General features: G+C 39.5%; 2 protein-coding genes across 8 annotated transcripts in view; both read right to left on the bottom strand.

Annotated features, from left to right (window-relative positions):
* LOC109631144 (bromodomain adjacent to zinc finger domain protein 2B) overlaps positions 1 to 2,777 on the bottom strand; it is a 43,734-nt gene extending 40,957 nt beyond the window's left edge. For all 6 annotated transcript variants that reach the window (XM_069533230.1, XM_069533231.1, XM_069533233.1 and 3 more), the window contains exon 1: positions 2,610 to 2,777. In XM_069533230.1, the coding sequence (XP_069389331.1) occupies positions 2,610 to 2,636 (27 nt within the window). In that variant the 5' untranslated portion in view covers positions 2,637 to 2,777. The remainder of the gene's footprint in view (positions 1 to 2,609) is intronic.
* A 6,265-nt stretch (positions 2,778 to 9,042) lies between these two features.
* On the bottom strand, positions 9,043 to 14,648 carry cd302 (CD302 molecule). 2 transcript variants are annotated; one of them, XM_020089579.2, is made up of 6 exons: positions 14,461 to 14,648; positions 13,195 to 13,320; positions 12,978 to 13,088; positions 11,408 to 11,590; positions 11,267 to 11,287; positions 9,043 to 11,168 (listed from the first exon to the last, which is right to left on the bottom strand). In XM_020089579.2, the coding sequence occupies exons 1-6, from the start codon at positions 14,549 to 14,551 to the stop codon at positions 10,966 to 10,968; spliced, it is 735 nt and encodes a 244-aa protein (XP_019945138.2). In that variant the 5' UTR covers positions 14,552 to 14,648; the 3' UTR covers positions 9,043 to 10,965. The 2 variants fall into 2 exon arrangements, with proteins under 2 accessions (XP_019945138.2, XP_019945139.2); XM_020089580.2 differs by having other exon boundaries at positions 11,267 to 11,284.
* Positions 14,649 to 15,878: the final 1,230 nt, after the last annotated feature.

Genomic DNA, 15,878 nt, shown 5'->3' with positions numbered 1-15,878 from the left:
CAGATTTTTTTTTTCTTTCTTTGGCCTTTTCAAACGGCCAAAGGAAAGGAGGACACTTTAAAAAGACGCACAGGGACATAAAATGGGACCATCTCATATTATGTAAGAATATACCAAGATGTGCATGAAAAATCTGAGCAGCAAAGCATGTTTACTGTGATTCCCATGTGAAATATGAGTAATGAAGCAATGGTGATCATTTCAACAAAAGAAAAACCCAGATCTGTTACACCTAACATACCCTTACAAACTAGTGGTTCTACAGAGAAACACAATACACCGTTTTTAGTCAAGTGGCACATCTCTGGAAAACTGAAAGAGACATATTTTGCAATTTGACTGCTAACATTTAAGAGTGCTCTTTTATGGATTTTACCAGCCACAAGCTACATTTTATTTCTGCGCATGGAAGAACAAAAGCCTGCAATATTTTTTTTATCATTCAAACGGCAAGATGCTGACGCTTTTGATTTTACAATGTTAAAAGCAGAGTACACATCGGTTAAACACTGCTCTGTCTGCAGAGCTTTTCAAGGACGTGAGCTCTGAATAAATATGAGGCAAAATTTAGTGACCTTCTACCTGTGTTTTGATTCATTGGCAGTTACTAGATGCATGCATAACACATCAAGGCTGTGATCTGATTTATCTCGCTGCCTTGGCAACTGAAGCCATTTAAATGATGAACTTCATCAGGAATAATGTTTACTGCCATTTCACGTAGACTGTGTGTGTGTGTGCAAAGGGCACATGCTGGTTCATTACTATCAATTATATCTGTAAAAGACAACAAATCCGCTCCACTGTGCAGCAAAACCAAAGCTGCTGCACGCCAGAGCAAAGTAAAGGACAGACGTTAAATTAATGCGATCACAATAAGCTCAGTGGTGCAATCTGGACTGGGTGACTTCACAGATCACAAACTTATTTGATAGAGCCTAATAAAAGTTAATTTCCAGAGAAAAGATCTGGTCTAACATTGTTTAACATTCACAGGCCTTTTTCACAAAATCCTTTCAACTTATGACAGTAAGAAAAGATCACTGCAGGTGGACATAATAAAATTGTCAATGGCTGAATTTCATATCATTAGGTTCAGGGTCCTGGCGCTGGCTCACTGCTTTCATGGCTTGCTGGAGCAGTCTCCTGTGCTTTCCCAACGAAGACCAGTCAGAAAATGCCTATTGTTGTTTATCTCAAGCATCTTAATTCATTTCAGGGGCAGTCGGTGGCAACCTTTAAGACAATGCCCTTAATATTTCACCTTATTCACTGAAAATGAACAAAAACTTTCTTTGGTTTTCCAAATGTGCCAATGTGGCATATGTGGCTGACCATGATTCAAAGAAATCTCAAAAGCAGGGCCATTAAAAAACATTTAGTGCACATCAAGGTGATTCAAATGCCCCAGTTTCTGCACTGGAAGTTTGGACTTGTGGCACATTTTCAGGACAAATTAAAACTAAACCAATATGTATGGCATGTCATCACAGACGGATAAAAGCAGCTGTTTTGCAGTTTTATAACACATCCAACCAGACCTCCACACTACCACAGCACCTATAAGATTCCTGTGTTTAAAACACTTCTTCCTATTTCAGCTCAACAGAAATCCAGCTTCTATCTTTCAGATCTTTTCTCCTTGAAAGTTTCACAAACTTCAGGGCAGATCACTGCAGTTTGCGGTGCTGATTTTAAATAGCCCAAGATGGCGAATGCCTTGTTGTTTTAATATGAAAGCAGGGGAAAAAATGGAGGGTATTGTCATAATCTCAGAGGGTAAATTTCAGCCCAGCCCGCAGCTGCTGCATTAGCTGCGCTTTGCTTTAAGAGGAAGCCACAAAAGGAGAAGACAGTGAGGAGGGGGAGAGGAGGAGGAGGAGGAGGAGGAGAGCAGCCCGGCTCCATAACACTGTGACAACACAATGAAAGAAGAAGAAGATAACACGTAAAGAACACACACCTGTGTTTTATACAGTTACTGGATCATATGAGAACGTGTTGTCACAAGAGGCGTCAAACCACAACAAGGCAGCCTCACACTCACCCACTACTTTTCTCTCAATATGAAACACAAGCAACGTGCTGTGAGATTTAAACCTTCCACCTTCTGAGGAAATCAACTTCTATTTTCATCGTCCGATCGTTTACGTTTCTGGTGGATCCGCAGCTGGCGACAAAGATCCACGCTGCGGCTGCGAGGAGCGGACAACACGGAGCGCCGCTGCCCGCCTGAGAGCACCAGAGCACCCGCTGGCGCTTTAGTTCCTCAACTCGGCGTCGGAGCCGGTGTTTTTAATCACCAAGTTACACTTTCGACAGAGAAATAGTGACACTTTCGACAGATTCCGAACCGAAGTACGTCTGAAAACCTCGCGTGTACTTAGATATCAACTTTCTCCATCACGCTGCTGAACTCCGCGGGGCGGAGGACGCCTCGATGTGGCAAGTGTTCGAGGGAAGGATGGTACAAAGCTAGGCACCGACAGCTTAGCTAGCTGTTAGCCACAAACCTGTGAATGAACGGCACTGAGCGCTAACGTCCAGCGAAGCTAATGTTGCTAATGTCCCAAAGAGAAGGAGGAAAAAAAAAACCCAATTAGACTCACCTTACCGTTGGAAATCTGTGTTCTCATAAAAATTCAAAAGAAAACAGAGGACGCCGCTAATTTACTCCCCAGTTGAGCGCAGTTGGAGAGCAGCAGAGAGAGGTAAATGTGGAGAGGTGGCGAGTTAATTGAGTCCGGGTGAGAGTGACTGGATGTGTTGCTCTCTGGTCGCAGATTGAACACAGTCTCTCCTCCGTCTCATCCAGGCAACTCAAGAGAAGTGACGTCAGCTCGAGGCTCCTACAAAGCAAACTTTTGTTCTCAAACCTGCAGCCGAGCAAGTGCATCATACAAACTGACAGAGCAGACAGCAGCAGCCCTGCAGCAACATGCACCAGCGACAAAAACACACATGAGTTAATAATATATAGTCATGTAACACATTTTATTTAAATAGTACTTTTATATCAAGTGCATTATAAAGACTGACAGAACAGACAGCAGCAGCCCTGCAGCAACATGCACGTGTAGGAAAACACACATGAATCATAGATATTATTTTCCCTATTGTGGTTTTTCAATATTTCCAAGTGAAAAAAGAGAGTAGAAATTAAAACCAGAAACACATGAAACCATATTTGTAGCATGTACACATTAACATGACAGCACTGAGCCTTTACATTGAGAAATGGACATACAAGTGTAATATTGTCCTGAATTAAATAAAATGAAATGAATTTAAACAAAGCATGGTTAATATAAAAATGTGGCTACATGGAAAATATAAGATAAGATAAGATAAGATGAGATGACATGACATTTAACCCAAGTAACAAAAGATAAGACAAGATTGCAAGGGGATGGTAAAAGTAAATAAAAAGTGATAAATAGGTCAACATGCAATATAAACATAAAGACTAATACAAATTAGAAACAATACACACAGTGAATGTATGATTACACATAAATACATTACCATTGTTCAGACAATAACATTGAGATTGCACTGACAATGGAAGTATTGTACAGTTTAAATGAGATTACACCTGATCTAATTATAAGTGCTATTGTTTGTCAGGATTCTGGTGTTTGTGGACTATCGGGAGCGTGACTCATTGTCTGACAGCAGCTGGAAAAAAGACCTGCAATACCACAAACTGCTTTGAATGTGTGATTTATTATGTGTTTTCTATTTCTTTTTCTGTAGTTATTGGTTTTTATTTGTGTTTCTATATTTTTAACCAATGCAAAGTGCTTTTGAGTATTTTTAAAACTTCTATAATAAATTATATTATCATTTACTATTACTGCATTACCTTACATTCAGACACCTCAGATGAACATGCCTGTCACTGAAAGGCGCTGCCTGGTGCTGACATGGTGTCCTGCAGAGGGTGATGATGGTGCAGACATCGTCAAAAGGGTGTTAATTGATGAGGTTTTTTTTATTGTTGCAACAACAACAACAACATTATTCTCCTCATAACTCTTTTGACTGCATGTATGTACAAACATCTTTGTAGCTCTAGTTTCAGGTGCTTTTAATTTCCACCACATCCCTGCTGAGACAATGAAAACACTTGTCTGCCCCCAACTAACTTTTTAAATATAAAATTTTAAGGGTTTACACTTAGAGGCCTTTAACTTGATTTTAAGAAGATGCTAAGCTGTATTTGTCACCACGTCTTGGTGGTGTTTAATCAAAGTAAGTACAAAATAAAGTTTGGAGGACATGCTGCCAAATACATTTGGTGGTGCCGCATACACTCTCATCTTGTTTTGTAATTAATAACCAAAGGCAGGCGCAGCAAGTCTGGCTCTGACGATGAGGACAAAGTGCAGAGTAGTGCCTGAAAGTAAAACTGACATTAAGACAAAGGAAAGATGTCTGTTTTCGAAGATTCAATGGTGCTTTGATAAGTAAAGCAGTTCAGTCTTTAATCTCCTGTAAGCTTTGTAAAGTTTGGTTTGAATTATGGCAAACACTCACACATTCATTCATCCACAAAACAGTATGATGTCATAAATTAGAAAGAAGGTAACATGTAATACTAAACCAATAAATAAACTTAAGGTGACACGGTGACAGAGATGTTAATACAGCGCAACAGTGTTGGGAAATCAGGATTATTTTAATCAATTTAGACTGCAAACAGAGTGATGTTAATCCACATAGTTAAAAATGTACTTTTGAATGAATTGCAACTGTCAGTGTCTATGTCTTCATCCTAGAAGAGAAGCTCAAACCCTTTATTTAAGATTAGGTGTGAATCAATGTGAAATATGTTTGTCTCTTGCCATACTCTTCTATTTTGTCTAATTGTGTAAATGTGTGAAGTGCTGCGGTCAGACAGGGACCAAGTGGAGCTTCGAGTGTGATGCGGAAACTGTCAACAAGACATTCATGTTATAAATAAATGAGTTATTCAAGACTCCATTTGGCCAAGGACTACCATCTGCCTTTCTTTCTGATCATTAAGCAAGCTTACATTTGGCCACAGACGACACAAAAGGGGGTGCGTTTGATCATTGTACTGAAACAGACATTTACAACACAGTGTGGATGGAAACACTTTGGAAGTCTATGACTAAAGTAGTGCTGTAGATGGCAAATAATATAAAACGCTTGCTTTTAATTTTGCTTATAATGATACAGTATGTATATGTTTGCCTCTGGGAGATAAGGACTGAGGAAAGGTGTCATTTTGAATTACTTTTTGAATTTGCACTAATTCATTATGTGTTTGATGTGTCTTTCCTAAAGAGAAACAAGAAGCTGCATTTCAGTGGATTTTCATTTAAAGCTCTGCCCCTGTTCACACATAGCACATTGTACACAAAGTTGTACTAATTGGACACGGTAATTAAGGCACAAAGGCACGTCTGAATTAAAGATGTGGGAGGCAAAAAAAAAACCTTGATCAGCATTTGTTTTTTAAAACAGGCTTATTTGCTTGTTCACTGTCCCTTGTGCTCATTGATTTTTCTCTCCCACGCTTTAATTCTTGTGTCATTGTAGATGCTGCAGTCACAGGAGCTATTGAATTGAATGGACTGAGAGAAACACACATGCCCGCCTGGATGAACACACACAGGCTGAGGGAGGGAGAAAAATATGATTTGATAAATTTGTCAGCTGAGCCACAGGATACCTGGGTTTTTAATTATGTTGGACACTCCTCATTAGAGGGAATGAGAGATCAGGGCGACGTCGCTTTCAAAAAGCCTCTTTTCTGGCTGTGGCTTTTCATATTGTACAATAAAAATATCAGCCCTCCTTGGTCGTTTGTAACACAAATCGTGGTGGATGGCTGCAATGCAAGCAGCATGCTGGGGGAAGGGCAAGCAGTCTGTCCTCCTTTAAAGGGATTTTTTAAAAGAGTCTTGATTAAAAAGTATAATGAGATACCAAAGACACAGCAAAGATGATGTCTCTGGAGACGGATGCAAAACAAATTAAGACACTGCGTTTTGTTTTTAATTATTATTTTTTCCATCAATCCTCAGAAAGCTCAGGATACCCTCAGGGCGCATGCAGGAGTTGGACTCACTGTCATTGATTTTTTTTTCTCCCCCTCCATAATACAGATTTTAATCATGTCAGCACACAGTCTTCTGATCCTTTCACGCCAAAGCCTCCCAGCACTGCACATGCATTTGATTTAGAAAATGAAACATTATCAGAGCAGAAAACCTGAGTACGTTCATTTATCATTCATCAAGTTTGTGTCAAAATATCCCAAAACGAATGTGGGCCTTTTTTGACGAAACATGCAGTGCTCTAGGCTAGGTGTATTCTGAAAGCTAACCTGAAGTAGCACACAACATATTCAGGCCACATGCTGTATTGCTATGGCAAGCAGGAGTGTACTGCCCAAAAGCCATCATTTCACGTGGTATGTAGCCCAGATGTGGGCTAAAACAATTTTAATATGGACATTAAAATGTATAAAGAAACAATTTGAGGTGTATCTAATGTTACTCATGCAAATTGCTAAGTAATTAAGATTAGCTGTGTGCAGTAGTAAAGCTGTGGTATGCCATGCCTTGGTGTAAAACAATATAGGGAGCCATCTCCTTAATAGATGCCATTGTTTTCCTCTTTTAATAGCAGAATGTTCCAGGAGAGTAAATGGGAGAGAAACCTGAGACTTGCGGAACATGAGAAAGAAATGCTCTACACTTGTTTCCCAGGAACATGGAGGATGAGAAAGATAGGATGAGTAAGAACAGGAATAATATAGAATCCTGGGAAGAAAGGTTCTCACAGACTCTGACCTTTATACCTTCACTGTCCACAGTTATTTCACCTATGCATCTATACGTTTAAGACAATAGGTTGTTGTTTTTTGTTCCGTGTTTTATTTTATTTGCTCATCTTATAATAATTCATCTGCTTGATGAATCAGCCTCACCGCCGATCTCACCGCCTCTCGTTTTCATTCCATCCATCACGCGACTGTATGTCATATCCATGCATACCAATGTCCATTTTAATTTATCATTCTGGGTCAGCGAGGACCCCCTCCTGTTCCAAGCAGTGGTGGGGCAGATGTGTGAATGAAATCATTTTTGCTATTATCCAAGCGAAAACAGGCCGTTGGAACCTTTGTGATGAGACAACAGCCGTGAGTGTATAATACATCTCGGTTTGACAGAGGGGATGCTTTTAGGGATGTCACAGGATAAATCACTCAAGATTTTTGCAAAAAAGTAAATGCATATGCTTTAAAGGGTTAATCTGGAGTAAAATAAATGCATTTATTTATTCCAATTACCATAACTCTGCAGGAAAGCAAATAAAGGATGTCAATACACATTTCTCTGGTATAACTGGTGAACTGCAGCACCTGAAGACTTGTCTGCATGACAACAAATTGCGGATCTGTGTATAGTCTCAGCAGACCTTATACTGCTGATAATCACACCACTCATTTTGTTTTCACTTCATTATTCATTCTTTTATTTGAATCACTGGTAAAAAAAAAAAAACATTGAGATGAGGGCAGCAGCTCAGAGGTCTGGAACCAGGCGAGACTGTGGGAAGAAAGGAACATCTGCAATCACACCCGAGCTTTATAAATGCATCACTTTGGGCTCCATTCAAAGGCTTTTCCCCCTAGAACATTCAGCTGTTGTATTTCTAATAAATTATACTTGGTTGCATATTCATGAGAGTGAATCACGAGTTTCAAAAGGACATTTCTGCTTAATGCCAAAACCAAATAAATCACCTCTAAAGACCCAAAGACCTGTATATTAATTGAAAACTGTCACTTTAACTCCAGTGTTTACTATACAGTAAACTAATAGATAGATGGATTGCCTTCATTGTCATAGAGGACAACAGAATATTTTCAGCAGTCCAGATACTGCATTCGCACATAACACAGCAAAGAAAAGAAAGATAATTCACCAAGAGGAAATCCATTCCTATAAAAATATAAATATTCCTTCTAAAAGCCCTATAGATAGATAGATTATTTTAACAAATCCTATAAATACAAATATTCTGAAAAAAGACACATTGCACAAGATAAATTAAACACACTAAGAATGCATCGAAAAGGAGAGTGTTGAGCCACTGTGACTGTGCATGCTGCCATTGTAACAGAATGTTGTTCCACAAAGTCTTACAGTCAGTATCATTTCATCTGGAGACTCGCCTTGTATCACAAGTTAATAATTGGCTAATCAAGTGGACTTTAACCTCAGCCTGATTAGAAGATAATATTTTAAAGATTATATTATGATCTTTTATGACTTACATCAGATTCTGTATGTCATCCACTGTATTTAAACTGCAAGTGATCATCCTCCATGTTTTTGAATTTCATTGATTTAATGGCTTCTCTGCAGAATCTCAGAGAACGAGAAGTGTCATATTGTGAGTCACTGTCCCACCTTGTGGCCAAATACAGAAATTATCAGGAAGGTTTGGGGTAAAAAATGTAGCTGTTGGGTGTCTTCATTAAGGTACCACATCACAAAATGTTGGTACATAAAAATCTTAAATAAATCATTTCTTGATGTTAAAAAAACAAAACATGTAGAGAGACCTGAACAGAAAGAGGAACATGCAGCAGAGATTCAAAGGGAATTGGTTGGGTGATAGACTTCTTGGAAGTCTAAAATTAGACGTGCATGAATGGAAAGAAAAAAGATTTCGTGCTGACTTGTCTCAGTTCTGTTTCATCTTGGACCACGCTCAGATGTCAACAGAGCCGCTGGACATTCAGATGGAGAGTCTCTTTTGACAGTGACAGTGACCTAGATGTCCCTTCAGAGTTAATTAGGATCCATTCCTTATTTTGGCATCCTAATTCATCTTCTTCTCCTCAATTATGCATTGGCATTATATATATATATATATATAATATATATACCCCCAAGGCTGGAGGGTGGTATATTCCTGGAAATAAGAAATACTTGCAGATACCACTTAATGGGACTTGACTCAACAATCAACAAAAGGCAAAGCAACCCCTTCTTTTATTCAAACATACTTTATTATGAAAAGCACACAGGGGCTCAGATTCTGCCAAATTAATGCCAGATATTGCACAGGAGCGTTCATGCTGTTATCATTAAAAGTATAGGAGGGATATTTGCCATTATTCTGCAATATACCCATCATATAGAGCCATGTCTTGATTGTCTTTAAAGTCACAGGATGATTCATTATTACCATTTACATCAAAATCATTCATCATCACCACTCTCTTAAAAAAAAACTAAAACAATGACAATGTTGTATGTTACGTACTGTAACATCTGTCCACAACACAAAAATGAGACGTGTGGATATAGATTATTAACATGATAACCACAATGAAATATTCTGGAATGATATTTATATTATATATTTCCTGGTTATGTTCTATCATCTCATCACGTCATGGAGGAGGCAGAAACATTATAAACCATCATAACAAGTTGGTAGAAATCTTTCAGACCACTTAATTTCAATGCTTGGACGTCTCTGTGTATTTATTTAGGACGTGTCTTTCATGTCAATAGGAGACCTGGACAAAAAAAATCTCCTCTACAGACTCATTGGCTTCATTTACATACATGTAACCAGGCAACTGATCACTGGGCTCTCACGTTCTGCTCACACTATGTACATGTGCATTTTGAAACCTTGTGATTGTAGATTCCTGTTTTTGATTCCTGTTTTGTCTACATGAAGGGACACAACAAAAGTTTGATGATTTACTCATGATGGGGACTGACGACTACTCACATCATGTCTCTGGAGGAAGCTATATGATGTCTGAGAAAATGAACCCGATGATGTGGTCAGGGTTATTTCAGCTCCGGCTTAAAGTCAACAACATTTATAAAAGAGAATACATGCTAATGTTCAGAAGAGTACAGCATTTTTCAATCAATACTGAGGAATATGAGTCAGAATATCCCATTGATTCTTTTGTAAATCTCCCAATTTAATCTGAAGATAATACTATATATGGAAAATATATATATACAGAAAATTTCCACTCAGAAAAAGTATAAACGCTTGGCTCTTACATTTATCCATTCCTCTCCTTAATCAGCAACAAGTTCTCTTCCACAGGCAATGTAGCGCTTGACGTTAACTAGCGTGACGGGTGATGTGAACTTTCAGCTACAGCTGTTGATTAAGATGCATCAATCTGAAGAAATGAACATCTGGTTCTAGCGAGTGTCAGGGCAGACGACATAAAAAGCAGACATAGTGACATATTAATGTCCCACAGTGAAGAGGTTAGTATCAAAAGTATCCAGGTCAGTTTTATCACAATCACACTAAATTATTCAGATGTGACACAGACAGTAACGACCCCCCCCCCCCAAAAAAGTGTCTCAGGCTTCATCCACACCACAACGTTTTAGTTTTAAAAATGCACCACTGCTGCTGCGTGTACGCCTGGTGACCACATGACTCCGGTGTTTTCAAGTGCCTAAAACGGAGAAGTTTGAAAACACTGCTGGCCCCGTTTTAGTTTGAAAACTCCAGGGCTGTGTTTTAGTATGGACGGGCAGAAACAGAAATGTTTGGAAAAACAAACTGCATGTACTCATATAAGTCAAGACAAGATATTCCCTGTAATTTCATCATTGCTGCTTCATGTTCAAAAATATTTTCTGGTATTAAGCAACCAAACTGCAGAGTCTACAATCTGATTCCTGTTTACACTGGCACGCACATGCCCAGTGTACATCAATGGTCATGTGATATGTATTTTCTGGTCTCTTAATGTGGATGGAGATTATTTCTGATTCTGAGCTAAATCATTAGTCTGGACAGAGATTTTCATTCTTTTTTACAACTAAATCTTATCAGTGTGGATCTAGCCTCAGTCACTGTTGTAAGAGTGGACTTCTCTTCGTGTGAACACCCACCCATTGATAAGGCTGGGGGTGTGTTCTTCTACGGCACACTGTCGGTCTCCTCAGCCTCCACCAGGCAGGACTGGTCTGCCTCTAGGACTCGGAACGGAGGGTGGTACTCGAATGCCGTGAAGATGGTGGAGCCAAGATTGTGCTTTTGGCTCAGGAACCAAATAACCGCTGAGATTCCCATGATGGCCATTACGCTGAGAACGACCAGGGCCGACAGCAGCGCGCTGGGTTCTGAGGAGAACGGATTACAATGCAAGGAAGGTCTCAACTATAAACACAAAGAAAATCACAGAGGAATATGTAAAGAAACAAAGCTCAGGTCGACTTACTCTGCTTGGCTTCCTCTGCTTCTGAGGGGAAGAAAAACAATTTTGAGGCAGTGGAAACAATATTCTTAAGTCACACTGGTTCAAATTCCATCTACATACACATAAATCACTCATTTATTAAATGATTGACTCATATCTTACTCTGAACAATCTCACAGATCACGCCGTTCTCCACTTCATCCTGGCAGCTGACATTTTCCCACTTTCCTGTGTTGCTGTGCAGGGTCACGCACGTGTCCAAGGGCATGAGGTCTGACGGAGATGAGCTCTCCTCCCAGTTAGTGAATCCCACGGGGTCCTCGCCGAACCACCTCATGTCCTCACCTGTCAAGACACGCCAATCACTACTCCAGCATGACGGGGCAGCAGGAATAGCAAGCAAGTGGTGAAATAACACCGTCCGGCTTTTGCTTTGTCTTTGGGCCCCTTCTCTGGCATTCACATACAAACTGTGCCGAGCTGTGTTTCATCACAAATAACGTTCAAAGACAGTCAGCAATATGCAGCTTTGTTTCCCCTGACTGCTTTAAAAAAAAACACAGGATTTCCCGAAGTGATGCCAGGATTTCAAAAGAAGGATGAGTCAGTGTTGTCACAGAAGCTTTGAAAAGTTGCTGGCACCAGCAGAAATTAGGAGACATACCAACAGATAGAGCAAAACGTAAACACTGAGCATAGTCATACCTCATGTCAACATTACTTCCTACTAGTTTACACTTGAATCCAGGGAGTGCATTGTCAAAGCAGTGTGTAAGTGCTGTGCAAAATGCCGTGAAAATGCCAACAGGTCATTATAATGTGATTGAGACATGTACTTGTCCACATAACACGAATAAGGTCAAAATACTCCACACGTTTAATAAGATTATTGCTTATCAGAGTATGACCTTATCAAGTTAAGGTTTTCAGTAAATGCTGTTTACATCGACAGCACTGAGGCACTACAAGTCGGTGTATTTTCAATCACTGTGAAAGGAATCATTATTAAAAGATGGAATTATATAATGTTTTTAACCTTTTTCATAGATTTAAATCTTCAGTAGGAGCCTATGGTTCGGAAGGTCAGAATGTTTTCATGTGATTTGTGGACAATGATAAAAATACAGAATAAAGTAAATCTCTTCTTCCGAATGTGATGAGGTGTTCACTCCCAATTTTAATATAGAAGCCTAAATATTTAGCATAAAGCTTCAGCAGACCATGTTCCAACAGCATAAACACAAGGCAGACAGTAAAAACAAATGTGCCCTTATACTGTGGGTTTTCACTATTACATTAGTCTGTTTTTGAATAATGTTGTCTTGATTTCCATAAATATTCATGTTTGTGTCGCTAATATTGATTATATCTGCGCTTTGTCAGGAGTGAGGTCATGTATGTTTTAAAATAAAAAATTGTGTGTTATGTTAATGTGCCTCGTGAACATTTTTTAATAAATCTATTCAGAGTTCTCTCTCCAGGCTCTATTATTAATTTGCAGGCTCAAGCTTAAAGCTGAAATCGCAAAGAAGAATAGAAACATGTACATTATGAATCTTGAGTTAAAAAATAAATACATGTAAAACAAAACTGCAATGTTCAATGAGTTCCTTCAAACCAACAGTAGCTGATGAATCAGTCTTTCAGTATCTGATTGTCATCAATGTTCAGATTTGATCTAATGGAAGTTGTCCAGCATGTTACCACAGTCCCACGGTCACATGGTACTTACTGCTTGTGTCATAAAACATTCCCAGCCACACGTTGACATTGCCTTTCCACACCTCTGGGCTATATTTAATGACAAAGTCATTCTCCTCTGCACTCTGTATGGTCAGAAGCTCTGGGGGAATAAAACACAAAGCAGTGTTCAATATATCAACACACTGAGGATGTGGTGCATGTTTGTCAATTGATTTTGAAAATTGAAAATAAAACGTCTCATGTACCGAAACCTTGGCAGAGGGATTTTGCTCTCTCAAATGTGTAGCTTTTGATTTTGTCCTCCTCTCCGTGAACAAAGTGGTAACATCTGTCTTGAAAGGGCACCCAGGTGCGTGCATCTGCAGGGCAGTCTGAGGAGCGTCAGAGGGCAGAATACACTCATGGAAATGTTTGATATATGTCCCATTTACCTGATTTATTTAGAAATATATACAGGAAGAAATCTAACAAAACAACGTATGAAATACGACTTAACAAACCATTTTATGCTCAAAACATTTCTTTGGCTGAAGGCCAGCTAACACAATCTCACAACCATGAACATAGGGCTTTTCAAAGTGGGGTCCACGGACCAATTAGGGTCCTTAATGGGTTCCAGGGGGTCCATCCATGAGTTAGACACTAAAGCTGCTTTCAGACATGCACTGGACTCTGCAGACCCTCAGTATTTTCTCCTGAGGAGGTGCATGTGTAAAAGCAAATGTCCGAGTGAGACGCTCTCTAACTGGTACTTTTTTGTCACATTTTTTGAGACTTTTCTCAACTGTTTTTGAATTCAATTCGATTTGTTGCTGTTGTGAACATGAATTTGTTGAGAAAAATCCCAGAAAATATGCCAAAATAAAGTTACCAGTTAAGAGAGAAACTATTTTGGTCCTGTATTTTCTATACACTTGAAATAAAACATCTTAACCCAAGAATGTGGTCAAATGGGGGTGCCAGTTAAGGGGTTCTTGAAGTGCACAAGTTTGAGAACCGGAGCCCTAACAGACTGCACGAGCCTGTACTAATGTGATGACTCCACCTGTGAACTGGTACAGCCTGTGTGAGCTGTTTGAAATGTCCCTCGTGAACTTGTTTGGAGTTTTTCTGCCCCATCAGGTTTGTCTCTGTTTTCCTTCTCAAGCTGCTTTAAAAACGTACACATCTGACTCTTCCCAGGGAGACTGAGATCTGCCACCTTCACAAAGTTCTACAACTATCTATACACACACACACACACACACACACACACACACACACACACACACACACACACACACACACACACACACACACACTATGTTGTGGGTCAAAAGTTGTGTGACTGTGTGCAAAACAAGTGTCGACACAGAGGAAATTTCGAATAACACACGCAGATGACGACGTGCAGCCAAACTCCACTGATATGTCTTATCATGTGAAGCCCACACACACACCAACACACAGGCCTACACGCACACAACACACACAATCCGTCACCGTCACTTTGGGTTTAAAGCGTCTCTCACCTCCAGTCAGACCGAACTTCAGGAGGAGACTCAGCAGAAAGACGCAGCGCCACACGGATCCAAGATGGTGCTTCCTCCTCACAGGCTCCATGACAGCGAACACAACACTTCAGCCCCAAACTAGTTTTCAACAGATCCCTCCCACAGCCAGGGGCGCTGCCAGGAAGTTTGGGCCCTATGAAACAATAGAAAAGTCCCCCCCCTCCAATATGGATGTATGCATATAAATTAGAAAAGGGTGGTTAGCTTAACCTGCTAGTAAAGGCATCCTCATTTCGATGGGGTGTTATTTTATTTAGATATATCTTGTAAAGGTCAACACTTCCTGTAGCTGTTTCAAAATAAACCTAATCTAAAATCCATTTATTTGTTTTTAAAAAGCTTGTATTCTGAATTAAAAGTTGACGTAAAGAAGTTCAGGAAAACAAAATTGCAAAATTCCAGAAATTTACAAAGAAAAATACCCCACCCACCCCGGAAAATGGGCACAAACTACCCCCAATGTATTGGGCTGACATTGGGCAAGAGGTGGGATACCATCATGTTACATTCATACCTATGGTGAATTTAGAGTGTCCAGTTAACCTTATCTGCATGTCTTTGGATATAAATACCAACAAGGGGAGAACATGCAGACTCCACAAAGAAAAACAGAAAGAAAAAGAGTTCTTTCTCCAGTAAGAAAAGGTGCAGTGGCTCAAGCCATCCTTGATGTCTTTGTGTTCATGTGCCAACTTTTCCCTCGTCTTCCATCTACCTCTTACCTCCTGATTTAAAACTTATCCTGCTGATAAATTAAACTTCATGCATGGACCAAAAAGGTTTGCACACAGGGTCCTCTGGATGGTGCTGTGTGCACAGTGTTCCTTAGAGGATGTGTATTGTGACACATCACACAAGTGATTTCTGTGAGCTGCTATAGTCACCACATTTAACTGGTTCTGTGGCTTCATTTTATTATAGTGCAAATCTAACTTTATTTTGAAATCACTGTGATATGTAAATATACTAAAAAGGAAATTAGTCTGTATCTAAATCACAGAAGACATTTATCTGGTTTATATACATTCTAAATCAGTTTATGGAAGCATTACATTTTTAGATCAATTCAATTCTTCTTATTATCTATCCTTTATATAACTCTTTTTAAAGGTGATTTTTTTTATTGTTTTACATTATTTTTACAATTGATCATGATTTCATATTTTATGTAAAACACTTTGAATTGCCTTGTTGTCAATCAATATTTTTACTTTTCAGGATACCACTGTATAAGATGAAGCACTTCTCCTTCCTCCTTTAATACCTGAGCTGGTGAAGGAGGGCAGAAGCAGCGAGCATCAGGGGCAGAATGGTTGTTGGGCACAGGGATGGGGGGATTTCATGTCCAATGCCTATAGGCGCAGGTGGCGCAAACA

This window comes from Paralichthys olivaceus, chromosome 10 (assembly GCF_024713975.1).
Source record: "Paralichthys olivaceus isolate ysfri-2021 chromosome 10, ASM2471397v2, whole genome shotgun sequence".
Classification (NCBI taxonomy): Eukaryota; Metazoa; Chordata; class Actinopteri; order Pleuronectiformes; family Paralichthyidae; genus Paralichthys; species Paralichthys olivaceus.
This window is presented reverse-complemented; position numbering and strand designations above follow the sequence as displayed.

Coding starts and splice junctions, on each gene's coding strand:
- cd302 (XM_020089579.2), bottom strand. CDS start 14,551: ATGGAGCCTGTGAGGAGGAAGCACCATCTTGGATCCGTGTGGCGCTGC. Junction 13,089..13,194: donor ATCCCTCTGCCAAGGTTTCG/GTACATGAGACG, acceptor TTATTCCCCCAG/AGCTTCTGACCATACAGAGT. Junction 11,169..11,266: donor AGCAGAGGAAGCCAAGCAGA/GTAAGTCGACCT, acceptor CGTTCTCCTCAG/AACCCAGCGCGCTGCTGTCG.